Source organism: Pinus tabuliformis, chromosome 9 (genome assembly GCF_031772625.1).
Source record: "Pinus tabuliformis cultivar Carrire ecotype Pingquan chromosome 9, CPIR1, whole genome shotgun sequence".
NCBI lineage: Eukaryota > Viridiplantae > Streptophyta > Pinopsida > Pinales > Pinaceae > Pinus > Pinus tabuliformis.
Window position 1 is genome coordinate 42,149,652 of NC_142307.1, and position 10,718 is coordinate 42,160,369.

General features: G+C 39.8%; 1 protein-coding gene across 1 annotated transcript; it reads left to right on the top strand.

The window, feature by feature from the left end:
* Nucleotides 1-5,809: 5,809 nt before the first annotated feature.
* On the top strand, nt 5,810-10,164 carry LOC149147056 (luminal-binding protein-like). Its single transcript, XM_089441173.1, is given in 9 exon segments — nt 5,810-6,002; nt 6,900-7,167; nt 7,415-7,629; nt 7,886-8,128; nt 8,255-8,401; nt 8,404-8,733; nt 8,839-8,993; nt 9,108-9,190; nt 9,295-10,164. Coding segments are annotated over 9 exon segments (1,995 nt in total). The 5' UTR covers nt 5,810-5,944; the 3' UTR covers nt 9,791-10,164.
* Nucleotides 10,165-10,718: the final 554 nt, after the last annotated feature.

Genomic DNA, 10,718 nt, shown 5'->3' on the forward strand with positions numbered 1-10,718 from the left:
TACTTTGAGAGCGAATCAGAAAGAAAACAAATTTCCTAGTCTAGGAGATGATCTTACTGCATTGCTTAGCAGAGATCAAAGAGATGGTAGTAGGCGGGGCTACCTCCGATATCTTGTATAACTTATTACCCAAAGAGATAATAACAGAGCGAGGTCTAGACTCATATACAACATGTCACTTCCACAAGTATGTTTGTCCTAATAATACATCACAAACTTCAAGAGGAGAAACTTCACACAATGCCTCATCCCTGAAGGGCTTGATGCTGTAGGGAAGGCAACACTGCTAGCTGACGCGGAGATCTCGTCCTTGGTGAAGCCACCCAATGGTGTATGACTGTGGACGTGATGTAGTCGGTAGGCCCATCCGCTTCATGACCTCTGCTGAAATGAGGTTCTTTTGGCTCCCGTTGTCAACAATGAACTGCAACGGAGAACCCTTCACCCACATCTGTGAGTGGAAGAGGTGTTGCCCCTCCTTTAGATCTTCAGGATCAATCTTCGGGATCTTGGTGGTGGCCACGATGGCAATGGGATCCGCATCAATGATCTGATTCCCTTTGTCATTCCCCTTGTCAGGTTCTGACTCAGAATCGGAACATGCATCTGATTCAAAAGCCTTCAGCTCAGCCACTAGTGATTGCTTGGCCCAACACTCACTTGTGTTGTGGGTGGAGCTCTTATGGAACTCACACCACTTTCCCATGTCCTTCTTTGTCTTTGTGTTGTTTTTATTCTCTTGCGGCTTCAACGGGTTATCTTGGGTCACACCGCCTTGGATTTGTCCTTTGCTCTGTGGTTTGGGGGCACCTTTCCCTTGCTTCAGATTCGCAAATCCAAAGTCTCGCTTCTTCTGTTTAAACTTTTGTTCAAACTTGAAAACGTATCGATACACCGTGCCAAGCAAGGAGATGTATAGGAACTCCATCTCGTTCAGGATGTACTTGTGTAGATAGCCGCGGTACTAGAGTACCAAATGTCGCTCAAAATACTTGTACCCAACTTCGTGTGAAGGGTATGAAAAACATTAGTAAGCTTTGGCACGTCTTGGTCCCTTCCCTACCACAACGTGGTCCACTTTATGTATTTGTCCTCGTAGCTCCCAACAGGGTAGTACAACTCCTTGATGGCTCCTCAGAAAAAATTGCAAGTGGGTGCGACTAAAAATAATGAGGGTGTACTTTTGTCCTTCTTCTCACAATAGGTTTCCCACCAATCCTTGACGCAGGGGGTGTTGATTTTGGGTAGCATTGGATGTGATCTAGCTCCGAAATTTAGTGGACGGGCTAGAACACTTGAGATCTCCAGAACCCAAAAATTGTTTGGAGAAATTCCACGTGGATGAGGAGTTATTAAAATAATTAATATTTCTAAGTCTACACTTAGGAAAATAAAAATATTAATGTGAATTAATAAAAATATGGGTGAGAAGGTTCTAAGTGACGAGGATCAAGCTAGTTCTAATATTAGCCGTTGATTAGGGACTTAATTTCAACCGTTGATTCATCAATAAGAAAAGTATAAGAGGAGGCTTTAGGGTCAGTTGGAGACACACCAAGAGATCAAAGAGTTCGATTTTTCTAGGGCGTGGTTTGTTGAGAAAGTCGAGCTAGTGATCTGAGTTGCAGTGAGGGGCAATTCGGCAAGGGAACTTCAGTCTGAGGCTGAAGAATACATATCAAAGAGGCAAAACAACATCGTTAGAGGCAGCACAATCCCTAAGAGGGTGACGCAGAGGCCGTAGGGGCCGACGCATAAGCCGTAGAGGCTGATGTAGGCCCTTAGAGGCAGCACTGCGAAGATTTTGTGGGGAAAAGAAGGAGAAGATCAACAAAATTGACTTTCTGAGAAAGGGAGGCTCACTTTTGGGGTGACACATCTCCTAGAGAAGTGACGCAATTCCAATGCAGAGCTTGGAGCAGCCATCTCTATCCAGCACTAGGAACAACTGGGTCACTGTGGAGTTTGATCATCCAGTTGCTGAATTTGCCAGAATATCTGTCTTCGGATAAAGGTACTTCTGCCAGGATTTTTCTCTATTGAGTGAGCCATATCTGGCACCCTAGTTGTATTCAAGAATCTACTTAATAATACAAACCCTCTATATGTTGCACCAGTTTTCCCGAATTGGGTTTTTCCGAGATGATTGTCCAAAAGTAACGGTGTCCCTTGTGTTATTGTCTCGGTTTATTTCAGTTCGTGATCTGTATGTATGTGTAGGTTGCAATAGTGTTTACATTGATGTTTATGTAATTAAATAACCTGTTAATGCAAAGTACAAGTAGGAGATGTTAAACCAGTAATTGCAGTAGGGGTTTCTGATGTGTTAGATTCAGGAATTTTCACAGGGGGCGACTTTGAGAAGTGCAAAAGTAATCTTTTCATGGCTGGAGAAATCATGAACATAAAAATATCCTTCTAGCAGATTTAACCATTTATCTACGACGTCAGCATATATATGACCTTCAAATATGGGGATGTCAAAATTAACTTGTACCTTGAAGGGTGTGGCGCTTCCAGAGTGGCTGCTGGAAGGAGATGCATCGCCTTTGGGTAGCTGCTAAAGGATCTGTACAAAGTTGTCCATCATCGCATTCCTCTATTGCTTGAGGGCTTCTTCAATCAAGAATTTGAAAGGATCTCCCACCCCCTCGTCTTTCTTCTCTTCTGCCATGGGAGGCCATCGGGGTTTGCAAGGCTGATCTTGCAAAGGTTTGACTAGTTCGAGCCCTAACTCCTTATATCTTGACCACGTTGGGGACATGCAAAGAAAAAAAGAGAAAGAGCAAACCACTCTGATACCACTAATTTGAACTTAAACAAGAACGCAACAAATTACACATATAACCATAAATACAGAGATGCAACAGAAATAACACTTCATTTCATTAATATCAAAAACTGAAATAAGCTTACAAACAAAATAGAAATAAACTAGCTTAGGCGATGGTAGCTTATTTGTGAGAAGAGATGTGGCGGCTACATGCCTTTGAACTGTGTTATAATGAGGCTCGAAGGCCTATTTATTATTGAGAAATAATGGAAAACCCTTACCATCCAAAAACCTAACCCTAGGAGATGAAGCGCCAAAACTATGGGCCCCATTTGGGTAAATTAGTACCTCAACTTCTCGGGGTTGTAACTTTGGCATACAATCTCCATTTGACGTGCACAATACCTCATTAGAAATATCTATCCGAGGACTACAACTTTCGAATGGTGCCCCATTTTTCCCAAAAATCGTCGTTTAGGGCCTCAAAGCAGCTCCGGAAGTTTAGGACTCGAAAAACTGCCAAAAATAGTAAATTGTGCTACAATTAAGGAAACTAAAAAAATTGAAAGAGACGATGGTGGGGGTCCAAGTGGAATAGGTAGGTGGCCATCGACATCCACCTGGATCATCTCTTGGGTGGCCTGGAACAAAATTGCATTGCCAAAATCCTAGGGAGGCTGGGGGTTAAATGATCTTCCTAGTTTAGCAACATCTTTATCGACTAAGTCTAGTTGGAGGATCATATGAGTCGAGAACCTATGGATTGCTGTGGTTACAAGAAAATATATCTTTCCTTGATCTTTGGATGATTGGATAAGAAATATTGTCAAAATAATTCCCATTTTGTCAGCAATATGGAAACTAACCGTAGAATCCTTCAATCTAGTAGGAACTGAACTAGCCTGACATGTGGGAAATGGGGAAAGGTTAAGAATAAGACTAGATCCCTAGTTAGGGGGGCTGGAAAAATTCACTCTCCTAATGGATTTAGTCACTGTTTTGAATGCACAAGGGAAAGTGTTCTTGAGCTAGATAACAAATAATAGAAGATCCACCTTTCGGTCACAGGGATGGATGGATGCAAAGCAACTACAACTAAACAATGATTTTGCTGATATATGGCAAGAGTACATATTAGAATTAAGAAGATCGCACATAAGAATCACTAATCAATAAGATATCCTAAGATGGGTGCATGCACCTTCAAGCCTCTATGCCCCCAAATTCGAAGATCTTTTCCAAATTGAATCTCGGCTCCAAGAAGAACCACATTGGTGGTGGTCCAAATTATGGAAATTGACTTGCCCTGCCAAATCAAAACTCTTCCTCTGGTGCGTACTCAAGAACAAAATTACAACCTGGAAATTTTTACAGAAAGGACGGAAGGAAGGACCAGCTTGGTGCAACCTATGCAAAAACACAGAGAATCAATCATGCATTTGTTTCTAAATAGTCCTTTTGTCCTAAATACACTAAAACTCATCAAACAGGGACTTAGATGTAACTTGGTTTGGAGAGGCTATTCCCTTGAAGAAGCATGGAAGCAGTGGTGGGATGTGGCTCAAGATAAGATGCACAAGAACATACCACTGCTTTACTACTGGGGCATTTGGCTTACCCAAAACAAATAAATATTTAGTGACATCTCTTCAGCTTCAGAAATAATAACATCCAAAATAGAAGTCATTTTTCCCCCTCATAGATCACAAAAAAGCACCCACAACAACCAGGATATTGGAAGAGGAGGAAATCAATCAAGAGATCCCATGGGCTTATTTTGACGGGGCCTGTGACAAACATGGCCGATGTGGCAGAGGACTCATCATTCACTTAAATCATTGACGAGTCCTAAAATCCAAAAAAAGCTTAGGATTAGGAACCAATAACTATGCAGAGCTTTTTCTCCTTTGTTAGGCAATGAAGTTGGGATGGCTTTCTCAACAAATTTTTGGGGACTCTTTAAATGTGATTAATTGATTCAACGTTGTCTAGAGGTGCTATAATCATAGATTATTGCCTATTTTTGAAGAGGTTATTCACTAAAAATCAACCTTTGATTTTGTTTTTTGCCATCATATTTACAGGGAGTAGAATTCAGAGGCAGATCAACTCTTTAAGGACTGTTCTAGACAGGATCTAGGCTCTTGGCAGGTCAACAACATTATAGATGGGACAATACACAACTTTCAACACCAACAGTTTTTTGATCTATAACTACAAGAATGTTTTTTCCAGCTTTACTTTGTTTTATTTACTAACTGTTCCAAAATGTTGATTTCAACTGTCAGTGATTATGTATGGTGTAATTGTTATATGGCTGAAAATTTTGGTTTTTATTCAAACTTTCTGCTAGGAACAAGTGTTGCTTGCTAGAAACTTTAAAGTGACTCATAAACTAGATATCTAAAAAACATGATATTTTGGATAACCTTACTTGATTTTTTGTTTTTTAACTCACTTTAAATTAATAGTAAATACAAAAAACATGTAAAAATATAACCTTTTATATTTTAATAAAAAATTATACCTAAAAAATAATAATAATAATAATAAAAATTCATTCCACCTCAGATAAATAAAACTTGGAAAATCTTCCCATTTTACTATGGTTTGGTTGGGAAAATCTTCCCATTTAACTATGGTTTGGTTTTGCGTGTCATTTTTGTTTTCTCACGTGGGCAAAAGGGTGACTTACCGATTTTATCTCCAATTACACTTTTATAAAAATTTCACCACCGCTCCAAAAATAAAATCATTAAAATAAAACAAGAGAATCGCGAAAGGAGCCTATAACGGACCTCGGAGATCAAGGGTCCAGGTGATCCGAGGGTCAGATCCGACGGCTCATTGCCAACCAACACAAAAGAGTCCCTGATTGGTTCCAGGAATACCGACCTCCTTTCCTATTGGTGCACGTCGGTGTGCGAGTGACTGGACCACGTGGCAGGACGAAGGCATATGATTGGCTAAAAACATACAATGGAAATCAGAAGCAGGACATAAATTCATGTTATATATATATATGCATCTCATCATCTCTTCTTAGTCTGAACCGAACTGGACGGATTTGTTTGTGGGTTGAAGGGCGCAGCAATTGACATCCATTTGCATTCAGATCGAGAAAATTTCGTATCTCTGGTGATCTGATCGATAGAGCTCGCTCTGAAAGCCATGGCTCGGCAGCCGGCCTACGGCATTTCGTTGACTCTGCTCGTTTTTATCGTTGCAGGTAGGCCGTTCTTTCCCCTCATTTTGGTTTAAATTCTGCTTCTTTGTTTTGAGCGATCGGAGTCATTTCCCCTGTTTATTGCTGCATTTTGAGTTTTGCAAGGCATTCTGGTTTCCTCTAAAAATAAGGTTTCATTAAATTTACGCTTTCTGGTAGTGATTTTTGAGATGTTGGGGTAAGGGTTTGGTAGATTAAGACATGCAGACAAATGTGCTTTGTTTGATCTTTTCTGATCTATTCGCAATTTTTTCAAAGGTTTTCAAACACATTGAGCTTCCTTTCGTTGTGTAGAAATATTATCCTTCAGATCCCTATATTGTCTTCTAGGTTTTAAGTTAGTTTTTAGAAAAGGCGTTTTTGTAAGCATGTATGAATACCAGCTACGCCTTGTAGATCTCATGGTTGACTGTTAAGTTTTCTTGCTTCTTTTGATGGAATATTGAGCTGCATTTTAAGTTTTTGGTAGACGTTTTTTCTGCGGTGTTGTAGTTTTACAGCATCGACATTTTTTCGACATCGTCTGAATGCATTAAAATTGGAAGGAGTCATCTCTTTGCTTCTATTACAGGAAGCCCTTTTTATTTTTTCCAAGTATAAATAAGATCGAGTCGAATATGACAACATTGTCTTGATGTAGATGGCCTACTAGAAGAATGATTGCTGGGTTTTTGAAATGTTTCCTCGTTATTCATGTTGTGCTGTCTACTTACGCCAAGTTTTATAATTTATTCGGTTTAACAAATATCTACTAATAATATATATGCCAGAAATTTGACCACGATAAACCTGCAATCGGTTAAAATATATATGCTAGAAACTTGACCATATAGGCATCCTTTCCCTGGTAACATATAGGCATTTTCTGATACTCTTCACGGGGAATTTAATTTTTCTCAGGATGCCTTCTTGCATCTTCGATTGCGAAGGAAGAAGCTGCGAAATTGGGAACGGTGATTGGTATAGACCTGGGAACTACTTACTCCTGTGTTGGGGTTTACAAGAATGGTCATGTGGAGATTATTGCCAATGACCAAGGTAACCGTATTACCCCATCATGGGTGGCGTTCACGGAAAATGAGAGGTTGATTGGAGAGGCTGCCAAAAACCAGGCCGCAGTCAATGCCGAACGAACCATCTTTGATGTCAAGAGACTCATTGGGAGAAAGTAAGTACTCTGATCTCTGATTTGCCCATTCATTAGACAATTATATTTATTGCAAGTCCAATTCTCGCCTTGATATTGAACCCACAAGGGTGCCAGTCATGAAATTGGCATGTTAAGTCAGGGGTCGAGCAACATTCTGGTTGGGGTCAGATCAGGATTTGATTTCTGCCCTGTCCAAACTTCAAGAAAATGATTTAAAACTTTTACTTGATGAGCACAATTAAATGAAAACATTTGTTTTATATAGGTTTGAAGACAAAGAAGTTCAGAAGGATATGAAACTGGTACCATACAAGATTGTGAACAAAGATGGGAAACCTTATATTCAAGTTCAGGTACGAGATGGAGAGACAAAGGTATTTAGCCCTGAGGAAATCAGTGCTATGATTTTGACTAAGATGAAGGAGACTGCAGAAGCATTCCTTGGCAAGACTATAAAGGATGCTGTGGTGACTGTCCCTGGTATGTTTTCCTTTCAATTTTTTTTAATGAGGTTGTGGGTAACCAATTGTTGACTGGTATGCTTTCCTTTCAATTTTTTTTAAATGAGGTTGTGGGTAACCAATTGTTGACTGGTATGCTTTCCTTTCAATTTTTTTTAAATGAGGTTGTGGGTAACCAATTGTTGACTGGTATGCTTTCTTTCAATTTTTTTTATGAGGTTGTGGGTAACCAATTGTTGACTGCATTGTGACTGTTAACTTGTGGGCTTGCGCAGCTTATTTTACTGATGCACAGCGCCAAGCAACGAAGGATGCTGGTGTTATTGCTGGCTTGAATGTAGCTCGTATTATCAATGAACCCACAGCTGCAGCAATAGCTTATGGCTTGGACAAGAAGGGTGGAGAAAAAAATATTGTTGTTTTTGATCTTGGCGGTGGCACGTTTGATGTTAGCGTTCTGACTATTGACAACGGAGTTTTTGAGGTTTTGGCTACAAACGGTGATACCCATCTTGGAGGTAATCTGTCTAAACTCTGTCTGGCAGTTTTACATTAAGAATTTGAATACGTGCATAGTGGTTATCATTGACTTTTTTCGTTGGCTTTTGAGCTTTGAACTTACCGGGATGTAAACTAATATGCAGGTGAGGACTTTGACCAAAGGATAATGGAATATTTCATCAAATTGATCAAGAAAAAGCACGGAAAGGATATTAGTAAGGATAACAGAGCGTTGGGCAAACTGAGAAGGGAAGCTGAGCGTGCTAAAAGAGCCTTGAGTAGCCAACACCAGGTCGAGTAGAGATCGAGTCTCTCTTCGACGGCATAGACTTTTCTGAGCCTCTTACAAGGGCTCGCTTTGAGGAGATGAACAATGACCTTTTTAGAAAAACCATGGGTCCTGTTAAGAAGGCCATGGATGATGCTGGTCTAGAGAAGCATCAGATTGATGAGATTGTTCTTGTTGGTGGAAGTACCCGTATTCCTAAAGTTCAGCAACTGCTCAAGGATTTCTTTGATGGCAAAGAGCCAAACAAGGGTGTAAACCCTGATGAGGCCGTTGCATTTGGTGCAGCAGTGCAAGGTAGCATTCTTAGTGGAGAAGGTGGAGAAGAAACTAAAGGTAAAGTAGGTCCACAGTTTCTGCATTTTATACTGTTCAGATCTGAACGAATTTTTGGTTTTTTATCCAGCGATTTGAAATCTTGTTGCCCTTATTTATGTGCAGAAATACTTTTACTGGATGTGGCTCCTCTAACCTTGGGTATTGAGACTGTTGGTGGAGTGATGACAAAGCTAATTCCAAGGAACACTGTTATTCCTACAAAGAAGTCTCAGGTGTTTACAACCTATCAGGACCAACAAACAACCGTGTCAATTCAGGTTGGTCTAAAATCTTTTATATCGTTCTTCTAAAAACTGCCTGATGGGTTATTTCAATTTTTACAATAGCACGAGCGTAGGGAGGATGATTGACTGAGTCATTTTCCTTTGCAGGTCTTCGAAGGTGAACGAAGTTTAACAAAAGATTGTAGAGAACTTGGGAGATTTGAGCTCTCTGGAATTCCTCCGGCTCCAAGGTTTGTTTCTATTCCTTTGTTCATGTTTCTGTTTATGTATATAACTTTGCTTTGGTGGATCGAGTCTGGTGGATCGGAGAACTGAACCTGTAATATGTTGGCAGGGGAGTTCCTCAAATTGAAGTTACATTTGAAGTGGATGCGAATGGTATCTTGAATGTTAAAGCAGAGGACAAGGGCACCGGAAAATCTGAGAAAATCACCATCACAAATGACAAAGGAAGACTGAGCCAAGAGGAAATTGAAAGAATGGTGAGAGAGGCCGAAGAGTTCGCAGAGGAAGACAAAAAGGTCAAGGAACGTATTGATGCCCGTAATGGTTTGGAAACATATGTTTATAACATGAAAAACACAATTAACGACAAGGACAAGCTTGCTGACAAAATCGACTCCGACGATAAGGAGAAAATAGATGCAGCATTGAAGGAGGCCCTCGAATGGCTGGACGAGAACCAGTCAGCCGAGAAGGAAGATTACGAGGAGAAGCTCAAGGAAGTGGAGTCTGTTTGCAACCCTATTGTGACCAAAGTTTATCAACAATCAGGGGGATCCTCCTCTGAAGGAGACACTGATGATGATGATTCCAATGACGAACTTTAAATGGGTGTTTTTCTTGTTGGATTTTGGTTTTGAGCAATATAAAACACTGTAGCCTGTAGAATGAAATTTGTGGCTGCGGAAAGCGCAAATACTGTAGGATTAAATTGCTTCTACAGAAAACAAATATTATCGATTTATTTTATCTGTTAGGACTAATGTAATAGTTGAACATTCAGGCCAGTAAATCACCTCTTAAAGAATGAGAAATCTGGCATCAAGATAATGCCAACAATTTCACACCTATTGGTGCTGTGGTGTATTTGGTGAAAAGGAATTCACATGAGCTCTTCTCTGGAAAGGAATTATTTTGAGCTCTTCTTTATGTGAATGCTCATTTTTGGCATAATGATATTTTGTTCAATTTGCTGTTGCAATTTTGGCCATTTGATCGCCTAATTTTATGTTTCTGAATTTTCATTCAAAAGAATGCAAATCACTTTTAAAATGCTTAAACTTACCGTACTTCTAACATTTTTCCTTTGAATTTTCACGAGACTTATGTTTCCCACTGTAACATGGAGTCATATAACAATAGTCTCTATTCACTTTCAATTCAATTGAGATGAACTAGGTCACAATAATATTAAATGCATTTAGATGCTTAGCTACAGAATCACCATCACCCATTCATAGGACACAGTTTTTTTTTTTTTTTGTATAAATGCATTTAGGTGCTTAGCTACAGAATCACCATCACCCATAGGACACAGTTTTTTTTGTATAAATGTTTATTGGCCAATGATCCAACCTGATACAAAGCCTTTATTGAATTAGCCCAATAGAGCCTTGGTAAGGCTTCTTGCCTTTTCTTCCACACTACCCACTCGTTACTTATCATACTAGCGCATTTCATTCAAAATACTACAACCCATATATCTCAATTTACAAGAAGATCCCCCTCTTTTAGCTTTCACAACTCAGTTTGTGT